The sequence below is a fragment of the Bombina bombina genome, chromosome 11 (genome assembly GCF_027579735.1).
Source record: "Bombina bombina isolate aBomBom1 chromosome 11, aBomBom1.pri, whole genome shotgun sequence".
Classification (NCBI taxonomy): Eukaryota; Metazoa; Chordata; class Amphibia; order Anura; family Bombinatoridae; genus Bombina; species Bombina bombina.
This window is the reverse complement of record NC_069509.1, coordinates 33,430,545-33,450,666: the sequence shown is the minus strand read 5'-3', so window position 1 is coordinate 33,450,666 and position 20,122 is coordinate 33,430,545. Positions and strand designations below refer to the sequence as shown.

The 20,122-nt window shown below is 38.9% G+C and overlaps 1 protein-coding gene across 1 annotated transcript in view; it reads right to left on the bottom strand.

Annotated features, from left to right (window-relative positions):
• SEZ6L2 (seizure related 6 homolog like 2) overlaps nt 1-20,122 on the bottom strand; it is a 165,414-nt gene that overhangs the window by 9,206 nt on the left and 136,086 nt on the right. The window contains exon 18 of the mRNA XM_053694166.1: nt 380-571. Within this exon, the coding sequence (XP_053550141.1) occupies nt 380-571 (192 nt within the window). The remainder of the gene's footprint in view (nt 1-379; nt 572-20,122) is intronic.

The window sequence follows — 20,122 nt, the reverse complement described above, 5'->3', positions numbered from 1 at the left end:
TGCAGGGGCATTTGTATATTCAGGTTGCAGGGGCATTTGTATATACAGGATGCAGGGGCATTTGTATATTCAGGTTGCAGGTGCATTTGTATATACAGGATTCAGAGGCATTTGTATATTCAGGTTGCAGGGGCATTTGTATATACAGGATTCAGAGGCATTTGTATATTCAGGTTGCAGGGGCATTTGTATATACAGGATGCAGGGGCTCTGCTCTGTCTCACTGTATTTTCAGCACATGGCAGCCTGGCAGCATTTTTCATTAAATGGAAATGGAAGTGACAGTATGTTGGTGCTATAAAGCACTAGTAGAGTTTATCAGCTGATCTCTGTGTGGTCATTGGTAGGGACATGTGCCAGGGCTCTATGACCCACTTACCTTTGCACAGAGGGGGTTGGCTAGTCCATTGGGACGGGTGCCCAGGAACACAGGTGATGGTGACTTCTCCTATCAGTTCAAAGCCCTCATAGCAGAAGAAGCGTAATGCCTCACCCGCCTGATAGTGATGCTTATAGAGGGTCTGATAACCATTCTCTGGGACTCCGGGGTTCAGACACGGCTCATATTTCACTGAAAGACACAAAACAAACCATCAGACCTCTGCTGTCACTAGCAAACGTACTGTGTCATTATGGGGACACCCAGCAGTCATTTTATGCATTGCTGTATGATAGGCGACTGCACAAGCTATTATTTAACCCTATTTATTTCTGTCATACAGTAGCTGCAAATAAGCATCTATTCTATATGATTACTTTAGCCTTGAAGCAACAATACACAAAGGCACAGTGCAACAATACACAAAGGCAGCACTAGGGGGCAGCAGAAATTCAATAAGGATCCCTCCTGACTACATAACTCCCAACATTTTCAGTCAGATGTCTTTAGAATGCCAGGGGCAAAGTCTTGGTGACCCAAACACAGAGGGCTAGATAACAAGTGAGGCGCAAACGTTTTTGCGCAAGTGATATTGTGTTTAAGCGAGCAATTTTAATTGCGCTGATATTACAAGTTGAGCTACAATTGCTACAGCGATCTCAGAGTTCTGGTTAACTGTTTTAAGAAACTAAAAAGTGTCACAAAACACTTCAAAAATACATTACAAAGTACAGTTACACTTATAATAACAACATCTAATAAATACATTACATAGTACAGTTACACTTATAATAACAACATCTAATAAATAGTGATGTCGCAAACTTAAAATTTTACATTCGCGAACGGCGAACGTCCGCAAAAGTTCACGAACGGGCGAACCGGGCGAACCCCCATTGACTTCAATAGGCAGGCGAATTTTAAAACCCACAGGGACTCTTTCTGGCCACAATAGTGATGGAAAAGTTGTTTCAAGGGGACTAACACCTGGACTGTGGCATGCCGGAGGGGGATCCATGGCAAAACTCCCACGGAAAATTACATAGTTGATGCAGAGTCTGGTTTTAATCCATAAAGGGCATAAATCACCTAACATTCCTAAATTGTTTGGAATAATGTGCTTTAAAACATCAGGTATGATGTTGTATCGATCAGGTAGTGTAAGGGTTACGCCCGCTTCACAGTAACAGACCAAACTCCCCGTTTAACCCACCGCAAACAGTCCAATTGCACAAACGCAAACTCCTCATTTGCACAAGGTTGGATACCAAGCTAGCCATGTCCCGTTCCTTGTCCTTACTGATGTCATTGAAGGTCTCTTCCTCCACCCAGCCACGTACAACACCAAAGGTCCCGAAAGGTGACAACAAGCCCCCTGGGACGCCTGCTGTGTTTGGTCTTCCACCTCCTCAAAGCCACCTTCCTCCTCTGACTCCTCTTCTTCAGACTCCACTCTCTGCGTTGCCTCTCTCTGCGTTATTATAAGGTGTGTTAAGTAGTACTATTCCTATCAGTTTAATCCCTGTTCCGTCCCCTATCAGGGGACGTGTATATGGCATGGATTATTTTAGGAACCGGGAGATGAAAAAAGATGCTTGGTCGGTCCTCCTACTTCAAATTTGGGGCACTGCGCGTGCAATCTAATGTGCCACAAGATAGGAGTGGTGTGTTAAGTAGTACTATTCCTATCAGTTTAATCCCTGTTATGTGCCTTTGTTATTGGTTTGGTTTTTGAAGCCACAGTGCTGCACCAGAGGCCAGAAAAATTAGGTATGTACACAAGCCTGAAAAATTAGGTATTGTTGCAGCCGCTGCTGTAGCAGCGGCCAGAAAAATTGATGTTTGTTTCCCAGGCAGAAAGTGCCCTAAAACATTGCGGCTTGAACCCTAGTTTGTGGTGGATAGGTCACGCAAGTCATCCGGCATTCGAAGATAAAATACAGCACCGTGTGGACCATTTTTAGCCCAAGGCAGCTCATCTCATCAGGCCTTTTTTACTCGAATGTATCGCCCATATGTCAGTCCCTTCGGGATCCATCCCTCATTCATCTTAATAAAGGTGAGGTAATCTAGACTTTTTTGACCTAGGCGACTTCTCTTCTCAGTGACAATACCTCCTGCTGCACTGAAGGTCCTTTCTGACAGGACACTTGAAGCAGGGCAGCCCAGAAGTTCTATCGCAAATTGGGATAGCTCAGGCCACAGGTCAAGCCTGCACACCCAGTAGTCAAGGGGTTCATCGCTCCTCAGAGTGTTGAGATCTGCAGTTAAGGCGAGGTAGTCTGCTACCTGTCGGTCGAGTCATTCTCTGAGGGTGGACCCCGAAGGGCTGTGGCGATGCATAGGGGTTAAAAAGCTCTGCATGTCCTCCATCAACAACACGTCTGTAAAGCGTCCTGTCCTTGCTGGCGTGGTCGTGGGAGTCGTAGGATTAGTTTCACCTCTTCCCCTGTTAGATTCCCGTTGTGCTGTGACATGACCCTTATATGCTGTGTAAAGCATACTTTTTAATTTATTTTGGAACTGCTGCATCCTTTCCAACTTGCGGTAATTCTGTAACATTTCAGGCACTTTATGCTTATACCGGGGGTCTAGTAGCGTGGACACCCAGTACAGGTCGTTCTCCTTCAGCTTTTTTATACGAGGGTCACTCAACAGGCACGACAGCATGAAAGACCCCATTTGCACAAGGTTGGATGCCGAGCTACTCATGTCCAAAAACATTTTTTGGTTTTTAAATGTACACTTACACTACTATTAAACAAGATATGAGTGGTGGCACTGGGCAAGTGGGCACAGTATAAGCTGTGAGCCTGACACAAAAAAGCAGACTGATGTTTCACAGTCCAAAAAGTTTTTTGTTTTTAAATTTACACTACTGTTACACCAGATATGAGTGGTGGCACTGGGAAAGTGGGCACAGTATATACGCTGTGAGCCTGGCACACATGCTGGCAGGCAGGCAACTGAAATTAGATTACACAAGCAGACTGATGTTTCACAGTCAAAAAAGTTTTTTTTTTTTTAAAGTTTACACTACTGTTACACCAGATATGAGTGGGGCCACTGGGCAAGTGGGCACAGTATACACTGTGAGCCTGGCACACACGCTGGCAGGCAGGCAACTGCAATTAGATTACACTGGCAGACTGATGTTTCACAGTCAAAAAAGTTTTTTTTTTTTTAAAGTTTACACTACTGTTACACCAGATATGAGTGGTGGCACTGGGCAAGTGGACGCAGTATAAGCTGTGAGCCTGGCACACACGCTGGCAGGCAGGCAACTGCAATTAGATTACACTAGCAGACTGATGTTTCACAGTCAAAAAAGTTTTTTTTTTAAATGTACACTACTGTTACACCAGATATGAGTGGTGGCACTGGGCAAGTGGCTTGGCAGGCAGGCAACTGCAATTAGATTACACAGGAAAAAAAATAAAATAAAATGATGTTCTAGCCCTAAAAAGGGCTTTTTGGGGTGCTGTCCTTACAGCAGAGATCAGATGAGTCCTTCAGGACTGTAGTGGACACTGAATACACTAGCCTAGCTATCAATTTCCCTATTAAATCACCAGCAGCTACACTGTCCCTCCTCTCACTAACAGCTTCCGAATGAATCTAAAATGGCTGCTGTCCAGGAGCTGGGAGGGTCTGGGAGGGAGGGTCTGCTGCTGATTGGCTGGAATGTGTCTGCAGACTGTGAGATACAGGGTCAAAGTTTACTCAATGATGACGAATAGGGGGCGGATCGAACATCGCATATGTTCACCCGCCGCGGCGAACGCAAACATGCTATGTTCGCCGGGAACTCTTCGCGACATCATTATTTATAAATAGATATTCTTATATATATCAGTATATATCTATACCTATATATAATCATATACATATATATTTGTTTTATAAATCATCAGATATATGTAGAAATATTTAATTATGAAAAAATAGAACATATTCCTTTATGTTAAGAACATTGGAATATTTCTTGTTGGGATAGCGCAATTGTGAAAATGCTATATAGTGTTTGCGTGATAGTTGGGTGTTTTTCTTTCCACTTTTTTCTCCTTTGACATCTATGGGGGAATACATGAATGCGCACGCGATATTCGATGTTCAGATTTTTGCACTTGTCGGGTTACCGCTTTAGCAAAATAAGTTTATTTACCTTGTAATACGAGCGCAACCCGACTAGCGTAAAAATATTAACTCTATTAGAGTTATCGCAATCACGAAAATGCAATATACCACCCCACTTCTAGCCCAGAGTTGCTATAAGTTATGGGTTGGGTTAGGGCAGGTTGTGGGCGTGGTCACATTGATAAAGGGTGTGGCCAGATGGTCTACGGTGTGCATTGAAATCTCAAAGGGACAGTCAATTCTAAAAATGTCTACTGTGCATATGAAAGAGCACTATTTAACATGGTTAAAAACAAAATTTGATGCTTACCTGATAAATTTATTTCCTGATATGGTCCACAACATCATCAATTACTAGTGGGAATATCACTCCTGGCCAGCAGGAGGAGGCAAAGAGCACCACAGCAAAGCTGTTAAGTATTACTCCACTACTCATATTTCCCAGTTATTCGACCGAAGGGAAATGGAAAAAGGACTAACACAAAGTAGTAGGTTTAGTAAAAAATGACTGTCTTAAATTTAAGGGTGGGGTCGTGGACTCACCATATCCGGAAAGAAAGAAATGTATCAGTAAGCATAAATTTTGTTTTCTTTCCTAAGATATGGTGAGTCGACTACGTCATCAATAACTAGTGGGAACCAATACCCAAGCTAGAGAACACAGGTGACAAGGGAGGGAGAACAAGACAGGCAGACCTAAACAGAAGGCACCACCGCTTGAAGAACCTTTCTCCCAAAAGAGACCTCAGCTGAGGCAAAAGTATCAAATTTATAAAATTTTGGAAAAGTGTGCAGAGAGGACCAAGTTGCAGCCTTACAAATCTATTCCACAGGAGCTTCTCTTTTGAAAGCCCAAGAAGACAAGACAGCCCCCATGGAATGAGCCGTAACTCTCTCAGGAGGCTGTTGTCCAGCAGTCTCATAAGTAAAACAAATCATACTTCTCAACCAAAAAGAAAGAGAAGTAGCAGTAGCCTTCTGACCCTTACGCTTTCCCCGAGAAACAAACAAAAAGGGCAGAAGACTGGCGAAAATCCTTATTTGCCTGTAAATAGACTTTTAAAGCACGCACAATATTCAAGTTGTGCAACAGACGCTCCTTATGAGAAGAAGGATTGGGACAGAGAGAAGGAACAACAATTTCCTGATTAATATTTCTAACTGAAACCACCTTAGGAAGAAAACCCAACCTAGTATGCAGGACCACCTGATCCACATGAAAGATAAGGTAAGGTGAATCATACTGCAAAGCCGAGAGTTCCGAAATTCTCCTCGCAGAAGAAATAGCAACAAGAAACAAAACCTCCCAAGATAACAATTTAATATCTATGGAATGCAATGGCTCAAACGGAGCCTGCTGCAAAATCTTAAGAACAAGGTTAAGACTCCAAGGTGGAGTAACTGACTTATACACAGGCCTGATTCTGACCAAGGCCTGACAAAAGGATTGAACATCTGACATATCCGCCAAACACTTATGTAACAGAATAGATAAAGCACAAATCTGATCCTTTAGAGTACTGACTGACAACCCCTTCTCCAGACCTTCCTGGAGAAAAGACAAAATTCTAGGAATCCTAACCCTACTCCAAGAGTAACCCTTAGATTCACACCAATAAAGGTATTTACACCATACCTTATGGTAAATCTTTCGAGTAACAGGCTTGCGAGCCTGGGTCATGGTCTCAATGACCGACTCAGAAAAACCACGCTTAGACAAAACTAAGCGTTCAATCTCCAAGCAGTCAGGTGGCAGAGATGACGTTTTCACTAGGTCTGCATAGAAGATCCTGCAAAGCCATGCAGGAGCTATTAGAATTACTGATGCTCTCTCCTGTTTGATACGAGCAATGATTTGTGGAAGGAGTGCAAATTGAGGAAACAGATAAACTAGACCGATCCCCCAAGGAACTGCCAAACCCACAAGGAACTGCCAGAGCATCTATCAGAACTGCCTGCGTATTTCTTGACCTTGAACCGTACCTTGGAAGCTTGGCAGTCTGCTGAGATGCCATCAGATCCAACTCCGATACCCCCCATTTGAGGGTTAACCTGGAGAACAACTCCGGATGGAGAGCCCACTCCCCTGGATGAAATGTCTGTCTGCTCAGTAAATCTGCTTCCCAGTTGTCCACTCCTGGAATGACCTCTGGCAAGATATATTCATAGATAGGGAATCTATTATGGTCCCTAAGAAAGCTACCCCTGAAGCCGGAACAAGGGAACTCTATTCCAGATTCACTTCACATCCATGGAACGTATAAAAGACCACAAGATCTCGGAATGAGACTGTGTTTGTTGAAAAGATGGCGTCTGAACCAATATGTTGTCCAGGAGGGCGCCACTGCAATTCTCACAAACTGACAGAGTTTGTCTAAAAAGATGAATGTCATGAACTTAATCATCCTTGTGGAAGGGAACATTGCTGAGACACTTGAGGAGTAGATTATGACAAAAAGTTCCTACTCTTTTGGGAACCACGAACAGAGTAGAATAGAATCCTAGAACCTGTACCTTTACAAGAACTAGAACAATCACTCCCAGGGAGGAAAGATCCTGAACTCATTTCAAGAATGCCTCCTTTATTATCTGAACTGCAGATAAACTAGAGAGGTGGAACCTGCCCCCTGGAGCAAAAATTATGAATTCTATCTTGTAACCCTGAAATGCATGTCCAGAGCCCACACTTGATCCGATCCCAGGATGCAGCAAAGGCAAACAGATCATTTAAAAAAAAAAAACAACTAACCACCCACAATAAATGTTAAAAAAAAAAAAAACTAACCACCCACAATAAGTGTTAAAAAAAACCCTAACCACCCGCAATACTGCCTGCAATATCTTGTAACCCTAAAACGCTATGTCCAGAGCCCACATTTGATCCGATCCCAGATCGGGCCAAACCCTGCATGCTGATTTAGACCCAGCTGCGAGTTTCTTTGATTGCTTCCCCTAGTTACTAGACTGAATGGGTCTCCAAGAAGACTTGGACTGTTCCTGCTTGGAAGAGGAAGACTTTTCTTAGAAGCTACGAAAAGGATGAAAATTACTCTGACGTCCATAAGGTCTGTTTTTCTTGTGATAAAAAGACCATTCTCTACCCATGAAATCAGAAAAAAATTCTGCCAGACCAGATCCAAACAAGGTCTTACCCTTCTAGGGAAGCCCCAGAAGCTCTGCTGACAAAGATTTTAGCCACAACACCCTGGCACAGTGAAGCCATCATGGAGATATCAGAAATAAAGGAATAGGCTAACCTGAGGACCTTTTAATTCTGTCTTGGTTCTTCAAAGGAGACTCTACCAGAATAGAATCAGACAAGGCGTCACACCAATAAGATGCCGCACTTGACACATTGGCAATACAAACTGTAGGTTGTCACTTAAGACCTTGATGAATATACATCTCCATTGAATAAGTCTCAATAAGTCTCTTTAGGGATAAGAGAGCTTTTAGCCAACAAAAGACCTCTACGTAGGGCACCGTGCACCTGAATCTCAAATGGAGCTAGCGACTGGAAACATCTTTTTAAAGACAGGAGAGGAGAAAAAAGGAATCCCTGACTTATCCCTGACTTTTCCCATTCCTTTTAAAAAATCTCCGTTGCACGGCCTAGAACAGGAAACACTTCCAAGAGGAAGGGACATTATAGTATTATAAGTTTACTATATTCTTGTGGTTGACAGACATATTGGAGTTGTCCAAGGTAGCCAAAACCTCCTTTAACAATACACGAAGGTGTTTAGGCTAAAATCTGAAGTATACTACTTCAGCATCAGATGAAGGAATTATACTGTCCGAATCTGAGATTCAGCCTCAGAGGCTACCGACGTATCCTCCTCATCAGACTTATGAGGGAGGGCAACCTGTGTAGCAGGAGAAGGAACAGAAACCTTACTATGTGAATCTAAAATTTTCCTCTTGCACACCACAGGTACCTCAGAAGATACCCATGCAGCAAATTCTGCAGGCAAATCAACTCCTCCTAAATCCGCCAACCCCAACATCGCAAACCACCTAATACATCTATTAACCCCTAAACCGCCATTCCCCCACATCACAAATTAAATAATTAATTTATTAACCCCTAAACCGCCATCCACCACAACGCAATAAACGTAATTAACATATTAACCCCTAATTTGCCAACCCCCACAACACATTAAACCTAATTTAATTAACTCCTAAACTGCCAACCCCCACAACGCAAATTACTAATTTAATGACTAAGATTACATTAAATTAATCTAAAATTACACAAAATAAAGAAGTCTAACAGAAAATAATAAAACCACATTATCCAAAATAAAAAAATAAACCTAATCCCTATGAAAATAAAAAAGCCCCCACAAAATAAAAACACCCCCTAATCTAAGAATAAACTACCAATAGCCCTTAAGAGGGCCTTTTGTAGGGCATTGCCCTAAGTTAAACATTTTTTTTCCTAAAAAATATACTAAGCCCCCCCCCCCTAACAGTAAAACCCCCCACCCACCAAACCCCCCAAAATAAAAAAAAACTAACACTAAAAAACCTAAACTACCCATTGCCCCTAAAGGGGCATATGTATGGGCATTCCCCTTAAAAGGGCATTCAGCTCTTTTTCACTGCCCTTAAATGGGCATTCAGCTCTTTTTCACTGCCCTTAAATGGGCATTCAGCTCTTTTTCACTGCCCTTAAATGGGCATTCAGCTCTTTTTCACTGCCCTTAAATGGGCATTCAGTTCTTTTTCACTGCCCTTAAATGGGCATTCAGCTCTTTTTCACTGCCCTTAAATGGGCATTCAGCTCTTTTTCACTGCCCTTAAATGGGCATTCAGCTCTTTTTCACTGCCCTTAAAAGGGCATTCAGTTCTTTTTCACTGCCCTTAAATGGGCATTCAGCTCTTTTTCACTGCCCTTAAAAGGGCATTCAGTTCTTTTTCACTGCCTTTAAATGGGCATTCAGCTCTTTTTCAATTGCCCAAAAAACTCTAATCTAAAAAAAAAACAACCCCAAAAAATAAAAAGGGCTATTGGTAGTTTATTATTAGATCAGGGGGTGTTTTTATTTTGGGGTGTATTTTTTATTTTTATAGGGGTATTAGTTTAGGTTTACATTTTTTATTTTAGATAGCTTTGTTTATTTTTTTCTGTCATTTTATTTTTTTATTTTTTGTAAATTTAGCTTGGGGGTTTGTATTTTTTTCAACATAGACTCCCTCTGGTCAGGCTTTTCGCCAAGTCTATTAATAACTCTGCATTAAATAAATTGAATGAGTGTTTCACTAGGGAAATCAAATGTTACTTTGAAAACTTGTTCTCTGGTGCCCTCCAGTGGTACAAGTTAGATTCAGCATGCTATATTACTGTTGATTTCGTTATACATGGTGCATCCTGAGAGACATGATGAACACACTAAAAAAACAACACTTTAACCAAATCTAATAAAAAACGACCCGAAAAGTAAGCAGGCTCTGAACACACTGAAGCCGCAAACAAAAACCGCCGCTTCGTCCTTAGCCATAGAAGGAGGCAAGATTCTGTGGTCAATCACAGAATGCTTTCCTAAAATGGTGCCGCTTTGTTCTCGTCAAAAGAAGGAGGCGGAGCCACATGTAAGCAAAGAAGTGCGCAGCTAAAATTAACAGCGCGCTGATTACAACCAAATTTTTATCATAAAGTCATACGGCTCAAATCACCCAGTAAGTTTGTGCATTCCCTCGGTTCACCCATCCCCAACAGATAACATACCACTGAACAACAGTGGGAGTCCCATAACTGCTGAGCAGAAAATAAAAGGGAAAATGGAGTGCAAAAAATGCATTTTTAACAAACTTTAATCACAGCCTCAGGGAATGATTCCCACTTAAGGAATAAACCGTACATGTCTTACACATATATAAGTGCCAGCCACTGCCAAATAAAATGATTTCCCCAAGGATTAATTTGTCCCAATAAATATTGCAGGCAAATATTTCCTAGTGCAAGTCTCCCAACCTAGAAGACAAAAAGCACTTACCTACAAGTATAGGCTCCGGCAGGAGGACAGCTCACAAAGCGTAAAAGGACACCAACTTCTTACAGAGGCCTGTGTAAAAAAGAAAGAACAGAGTAAACCTACTCTGACTTTCTATACTAGGGCAGCAACATGTTAGGAAAATGTAGCAAGGACCACCTTACAAGTTCCTTCAGACACCAAAACTTCACCTCCTCCATTAACAGAGGCAAAGAGAATGACTGGGGATTATGGGTAGGGGAGTGACACTTAATTTGCTGTGGTGCTCTTTGACTCCTGCTGGCCAGGATTGATATTCCCACTAGTAATTGATGATGTTGTGGACTCACCATAGTTTAGGAAAGAAATATTGTTTGCAGGAAAACAAGTTATGTTAAACCTGTTGATGCTTAGGCTCACATAAGTGTATGTTTGTGTATGTATGTCACACTGCATATTGTATGTATATATCACTGCATGTTGTATGTATGTCACACTGCATATTGTATGTATATATCACTGCATGTTGTATGTATGTCACACTGCATATTGTATGTATATATCACTGCATGTTGTATGTATGTCACACTGCATATTGTATGTATATATCACTGCATGTTGTATGTATGTTACACTGCATGCTGTATGTATATCACACTGCATGTTGTATGTATGTCACACTGCATGTTGTATGTATGTCACACTGCATGTTGTATGTATGTCACACTGCATGTTGTATGTATGTCACACTGCATGTTGTATGTATATCACACTGCATGTTGTATGTATGTCACATTGCATGTTGTATGTATATCACACTGCATGTTGTATGTATATCACACTGCATGTTGTATGTATGTCACACTGCATGTTGTATGTATATCACACTGCATGTTGTATGTATGTCACACTGCATGTTGTATGTATATCACACTGCATGTTGTATGTATGTCACACTGCATGTTGCATGTATGTCACACTGCATGTTGTATGTATGTATCACTGCATGTTGTATGTATATCACACTGCATGTTGTATGTATGTCACACTGCATGTTGTATGTATATCACACTGCATGTTGTATGTATGTCACACTGCATGTTGTATGTATATCACACTGCATGTTGTATGTATGTCACACTGCATGTTGTATGTATATCACACTGCATGTTGTATGTATGTCACACTGCATGTTGTATGTATGTATCACTGGATGTTGTATGTATATCACACTGCATGTTGTATGTATATCACACTGCATGTTGTATGTATGTCACACTGCATGTTGTATGTATATCACACTGCATGTTGTATGTATGTCACACTGCATGTTGCATGTATGTCACACTGCATGTTGTATGTATGTATCACTGCATGTTGTATGTATATCACACTGCATGTTGTATGCATGTCACACTGCATGTTGTATGTATATCACACTGCATGTTGTATGTATGTCACACTGCATGTTGTATGTATATCACACTGCATGTTGTATGTATGTCACACTGCATGTTGTATGTATATCACACTGCATGTTGTATGTATGTCACACTGCATGTTGTATGTATGTATCACTGGATGTTGTATGTATCACACTGCATGTTGTATGTATGTATCACTGCATGTTGTATGTATATCACACTGCATGTTGTATGTATGTATCACTGCATGCTGTATGTATATCACACTGCATGTTGTATGTACAATATATATATGAGTGCACGTTGTATGTATGTATCACTGGATGTTGTATGTATGTATCACTGACTGTTGTATGTATGTATCACTGCATGCTGTATGTATCACTGCATGCTGTATGTATGTATCACTGCATGTTGTATGTATGTATCACTGTATGCTGTATGTATGTATCACTGTATGTTGTATGTATGTATCACTGCATGCTGTATGTATCACTGCATGTTGTATGTATCCCTGCATGCTGTATGTATGTATCATTGCATGTTTTATGTATGTATCACTGCATGTTGTATGTATCACTGCATGTTGTATGTGTCACTGCATGTTGTATGTGTCACTGCATGTTGTATGTATCACTGCATGTTGTATGTGTTACTGCATGTTGTATGTATCACTGCATGTTGTATGTGTCACTGCATGTTTTATGCATGTATCACTGCATGTTTTATGTATCACTGCATGTTGTATGTATCACTGCATGTTGTATGTATCACTGCATGTTGTATGCATGTATCACTGCATGTATGTATCACTGCATGTTGTATGTATGTATCACTGCATGTTGTATGTATCACTGCATGTTGTATGTATGTATCACTGCATGTTGTATGTATCACTGCATGTTGTATGTATCACTGCATGTTGTATGCATGTATCACTGCATGCATGTATCACTGCATGTTGTATGCATGTATCACTGCATGTTGTATGTATCACTGTATGTTGTATGTATCACTGTATGCTGTATGTATGTATCACTGCATGTTGTATGCATGTATCACTGCATGTTGTATGTATCACTGCATGTTGTATGTATCACTGTATGTTGTATGTATGTATCACTGCATGTTTTATGTATGTATCACTGCATGTTGTATGTATGTATCACTGCATGTTGTATGCATGTATCACTGCATGTTGTATGCATGTATCACTGCATGTTGTATGCATGTATCACTGCATGTTGTATGTATGTATCACTGCATGTATGTTGTATGTATGTATCACTGCATGTATGTATCACTACATGGTGTATGTATGTATCACTGCATGTTGTATGCATGTATCACTGCATGTTGTATGCATGTATCACTGCATGTTGTATTTATCACTGCATGTTGTATGTATCACTGCATGTTGTATGTATGCATCACTGCATGTATGTATCACTGCATGTTGTATGTATGTATCACTGCATGTTGTATGTATGCATCACTGCATGTATGTATCACTGCATGTTGTATGTATGTATCACTGCATGTTGTATGTATGCATCACTGCATGTATGTATCACTGCATGTTGTATGTATGCATCACTGCATGTATGTATCACTGCATGTTGTAAGTATGTATCACTGCATGTTGTATGTATCACTGCATGTTGTATGTATGCATCACTGCATGTTGTAAGTATGTATCACTGCATGTTGTATGTATCACTGCATGTTGTATGTATCACTGCATGTTGTAAGTATGTATCACTGCATGTTGTATGTATCACTGCATGTTGTATGTATCACTGCATGTTGTATGTATGTATCACTGCATGTTGTATGTATCACTGTATGTTGTATGTATGTATCACTGCATGTTGTATGTATGTATCACTGCATGTTGTATGTATCACTGCATGTTGTATGTATGTATCACTGCATGTTGTATGTATGTATCACTGCATGTTGTATGTATGTATCACTGCATGTTGTATGTATGTATCACTGCATGTTGTATGTATGTATCACTGCATGTTGTATGTATCACTGCATGTTGTATGTATGTATCACTACATGTTGTATGTATCACTGCATGTTGTATGTATGTATCACTACATGTTGTATGTATGTATCACTGCATGTTGTATGTATGTATCACTGCATGTTGTATGTATGTATCACTGCATGTTGTATGTATCACTGCATGTTGTATGTATGTATCACTGCATGTTGTATGTATGTATCACTGCATGTTGTATGTATGTATCACTGTATGTTGTATGTATGTATCACTGCATGTTGTATGTATGTATCACTACATGTTGTATGTATGTATCACTGCATGTTGTATGTATGTATCACTGTATGTTGTATGTATCACTGCATGTTGTATGTATGTATCACTGCATGTTGTATGTATGTATCACTGCATGTTGTATGTATGTATCACTGCATGTTGTATGTATGTATCACTGCATGTTGTATGTATGTATCACTGCATGTTGTATGTATGTATCACTGTATGTTGTATGTATGTATCACTGCATGTTGTATGTATGTATCACTACATGTTGTATGTATGTATCACTGCATGTTGTATGTATGTATCACTGTATGTTGTATGTATCACTGCATGTTGTATGTATGTATCACTGCATGTTGTATGTATGTATCACTGCATGTTGTATGTATGTATCACTGCATGTTGTATGTATGTATCACTGCATGTTGTATGTATGTATCACTGCATGTTGTATGTATGTATCACTGCATGTTGTATGTATGTATCACTGCATGTTGTATGTATCACTGCATGTTGTATGTATGTATCACTGCATGTTGTATGTATGTATCACTGCATGTTGTATGTATGTATCACTGCATGTTGTATGTATGTATCACTGCATGTTGTATGTATCACTGCATGTTGTATGTATGTATCACTGCATGTTGTATGTATCACTGCATGTTGTATGTATGTATCACTGTATGTTGTATGTATGTATCACTGCATGTTGTATGTATGTATCACTGCATGTTGTATGTATGTATCACTGCATGTTGTATGTATCACTGCATGTTGTATGTATGTATCACTGTATGTTGTATGTATGTATCACTGCATGTTGTATGTATGTATCACTGCATGTTGTATGTATGTATCACTGCATGTTGTATGTATGTATCACTGCATGTTGTATGTATCACTGCATGTTGTATGTATGTATCACTGCATGTTGTATGCATGTATCACTGCATGTTGTATGTATGTATCACTGCATGTTGTATGTATGTATCACTGCATGTTGTATGTATGTATCACTGCATGTTGTATGTATGTATCACTGCATGTTGTATGTATGTATCACTGCATGTTGTATGTATCACTGCATGTTGTATGTATGTATCACTGCATGTAGTATGTATGTATCACTGCATGTTGTATGTATGTATCACTGTATGTTGTATGTATCACTGCATGTTGTATGTATGTATCACTGCATGTTGTATGTATGTATCACTGCATGTTGTATGTATGTATCACTGCATGTTGTATGTATGTATCACTGCATGTTGTATGTATGTATCACTGTATGTTGTATGTATGTATCACTGCATGTTGTATGTATGTATCACTGCATGTTGTATGTATGTATCACTGCATGTTGTATGTATGTATCACTGTATGTTGTATGTATCACTGCATGTTGTATGTATGTATCACTGCATGTTGTATGTATGTATCACTGCATGTTGTATGTATGTATCACTGCATGTTGTATGTATGTATCACTGCATGTTGTATGTATGTATCACTGCATGTTGTATGTATGTATCACTGCATGTTGTATGTATGTATCACTGCATGTTGTATGTATGTATCACTGCATGTTGTATGTATGTATCACTGCATGTTGTATGTATCACTGCATGTTGTATGTATGTATCACTGCATGTTGTATGTATGTATCACTGCATGTTGTATGTATGTATCACTGCATGTTGTATGTATGTATCACTGCATGTTGTATGTATGTATCACTGCATGTTGTATGTATGTATCACTGCATGTTGTATGTATGTATCACTGCATGTTGTATGTATGTATCACTGCATGTTGTATGTATGTATCACTGCATGTTGTATGTATGTATCACTGCATGTTGTATGTATGTATCACTGCATGTTGTATGTATGTATCACTGCATGTTGTATGTATGTATCACTGCATGTTGTATGTATGTATCACTGCATGTTGTATGTATGTATCACTGCATGTTGTATGTATGTATCACTGCATGTTGTATGTATGTATCACTGCATGTTGTATGTATGTATCACTGCATGTTGTATGTATGTATCACTGCATGTTGTATGTATGTATCACTGCATGTTGTATGTATCACTGCATGTTGTATGTATGTATCACTGCATGTTGTATGTATGTATCACTGCATGTTGTATGTATGTATCACTGCATGTTGTATGTATGTATCACTGCATGTTGTATGTATGTATCACTGCATGTTGTATGTATGTATCACTGCATGTTGTATGTATGTATCACTGCATGTTGTATGTATGTATCACTGCATGTTGTATGTATGTATCACTGCATGTTGTATGTATGTATCACTGCATGTTGTATGTATGTATCACTGCATGTTGTATGTATGTATCACTGCATGTTGTATGTATGTATCACTGCATGTTGTATGTATGTATCACTGCATGTTGTATGTATGTATCACTGCATGTTGTATGTATGTATCACTGCATGTTGTATGTATGTATCACTGCATGTTGTATGTATGTATCACTGCATGTTGTATGTATGTATCACTGCATGTTGTATGTATGTATCACTGCATGTTGTATGTATGTATCACTGCATGTTGTATGTATGTATCACTGCATGTTGTATGTATGTATCACTGCATGTGTATGTATGTATCACTGCATGTTGTATGTATGTATCACTGCATGTTGTATGTATGTATCACTGCATGTTGTATGTATGTATCACTGCATGTTGTATGTATGTATCACTGCATGTTGTATGTATGTATCACTGCATGTTGTATGTATGTATCACTGCATGTTGTATGTATGTATCACTGCATGTTGTATGTATGTATCACTGCATGTTGTATGTATGTATCACTGCATGTTGTATGTATGTATCACTGCATGTTGTATGTATGTATCACTGCATGTTGTATGTATGTATCACTGCATGTTGTATGTATGTATCACTGCATGTTGTATGTATGTATCACTGCATGTTGTATGTATGTATCACTGCATGTTGTATGTATGTATCACTGCATGTTGTATGTATGTATCACTGCATGTTGTATGTATGTATCACTGCATGTTGTATGTATGTATCACTGCATGTAGTATGTATGTATCACTGCATGTTGTATGTATGTATCACTGCATGTTGTATGTATGTATCACTGCATGTTGTATGTATGTATCACTGCATGTTGTATGTATGTATCACTGCATGTTGTATGTATGTATCACTGCATGTTGTATGTATGTATCACTGCATGTTGTATGTATGTATCACTGCATGTTGTATGTATGTATCACTGCATGTTGTATGTATGTATCACTGCATGTTGTATGTATGTATCACTGCATGTTGTATGTATGTATCACTGCATGTTGTATGTATGTATCACTGCATGTTGTATGTATGTATCACTGCATGTTGTATGTATGTATCACTGCATGTTGTATGTATGTATCACTGCATGTTGTATGTATGTATCACTGCATGTTGTATGTATGTATCACTGCATGTTGTTGTATGTATCACTGCATGTTGTATGTATGTATCACTGCATGTTGTATGTATGTATCACTGCATGTTGTATGTATGTATCACTGCATGTTGTATGTATGTATCACTGCATGTTGTATGTATGTATCACTGCATGTTGTATGTATGTATCACTGCATGTTGTATGTATCACTGCATGTTGTATGTATGTATCACTGCATGTTGTATGTATGTATCACTGCATGTTGTATGTATGTATCACTGCATGTTGTATGTATGTATCACTGCATGTTGTATGTATGTATCACTGCATGTTGTATGTATCACTGCATGTTGTATGTATGTATCACTGCATGTTGTATGTATGTATCACTGCATGTTGTATGTATGTATCACTGCATGTTGTATGTATGTATCACTGCATGTTGTATGTATGTATCACTGCATGTTGTATGTATGTATCACTGCATGTTGTATGTATGTATCACTGCATGTTGTATGTATGTATCACTGCATGTTGTATGTATGTATCACTGCATGTTGTATGTATGTATCACTGCATGTTGTATGTAGTATCACTGCATGTTGTATGTATGTATCACTGCATGTTGTATGTATGTATCACTGCATGTTGTATGTATGTATCACTGCATGTTGTATGTATGTATCACTGCATGTTGTATGTATCACTGCATGTTGTATGTATGTATCACTGCATGTTGTATGTATGTATCACTGCATGTTGTATGTATGTATCACTGCATGTTGTATGTATGTATGTATCACTGCATGTTGTATGTATCACTGCATGTTGTATGTATGTATCACTGCATGTTGTATGTATGTATCACTGCATGTTGTATGTATGTATCACTGCATGTTGTATGTATGTATCACTGCATGTTGTATGTATGTATCACTGCATGTTGTATGTATGTATCACTGCATGTTGTATGTATGTATCACTGCATGTTGTATGTATGTATCACTGCATGTTGTATGTATGTATCACTGCATGTTGTATGTATGTATCACTGCATGTTGTATGTATGTATCACTGCATGTTGTATGTATGTATCACTGCATGTTGTATGTATGTATCACTGCATGTTGTATGTATGTATGTATCACTGCATGTTGTATGTATCACTGCATGTTGTATGTATGTATCACTGCATGTTGTATGTATGTATCACTGCATGTTGTATGTATGTATCACTGCATGTTGTATGTATGTATCACTGCATGTTGTATGTATGTATCACTGCATGTTGTATGTATGTATCACTGCATGTTGTATGTATGTATCACTGCATGTATGTATGTATGTATCACTGCATGTTGTATGTATGTATCACTGCATGTTGTATGTATGTATCACTGCATGTTGTATGTATGTATCACTGCATGTTGTATGTATGTATCACTGCATGTTGTATGTATGTATCACTGCATGTTGTATGTATGTATCACTGCATGTTGTATGTATGTATCACTGCATGTTGTATGTATGTATCACTGCATGTTGTATGTATGTATCACTGCATGTTGTATGTATGTATCACTGCATGTTGTATGTATGTATCACTGCATGTTGTATGTATGTATCACTGCATGTTGTATGTATGTATCACTGCATGTTGTATGTATGTATCACTGCATGTTGTATGTATGTATCACTGCATGTTGTATGTATGTATCACTGCATGTAGTATGTATGTATCACTGCATGTTGTATGTATGTATCACTGCATGTAGTATGTATGTATCACTGCATGTTGTATGTATGTATCACTGCATGTTGTATGTATGTATCACTGCATGTAGTATGTATGTATCACTGCATGTTGTATGTATGTATCACTGCATGTAGTATGTATGTATCACTGCATGTTGTATGTATGTATCACTGCATGTTGTATGTATGTATCACTGCATGTTGTATGTATGTATCACTGCATGTTGTATGTATGTATCACTGCATGTTGTATGTATGTATCACTGCATGTAGTATGTATGTATCACTGCATGTTGTATGTATGTATCACTGCATGTTGTATGTATGTATCACTGCATGTTGTATGTATGTATCACTGCATGTTGTATGTATGTATCACTGCATGTTGTATGTATGTATCACTGCATGTTGTATGTATGTATCACTGCATGTTGTATGTATGTATCACTGCATGTTGTATGTATGTATCACTGCATGTTGTATGTATGTATCACTGCATGTTGTATGTATGTATCACTGCATGTTGTATGTATGTATCACTGCATGTAGTATGTATGTATCACTGCATGTTGTATGTATGTATCACTGCATGTTGTATGTATGTATCACTGCATGTAGTATGTATGTATCACTGCATGTTGTATGTATGTATCACTGCATGTTGTATGTATGTATCAC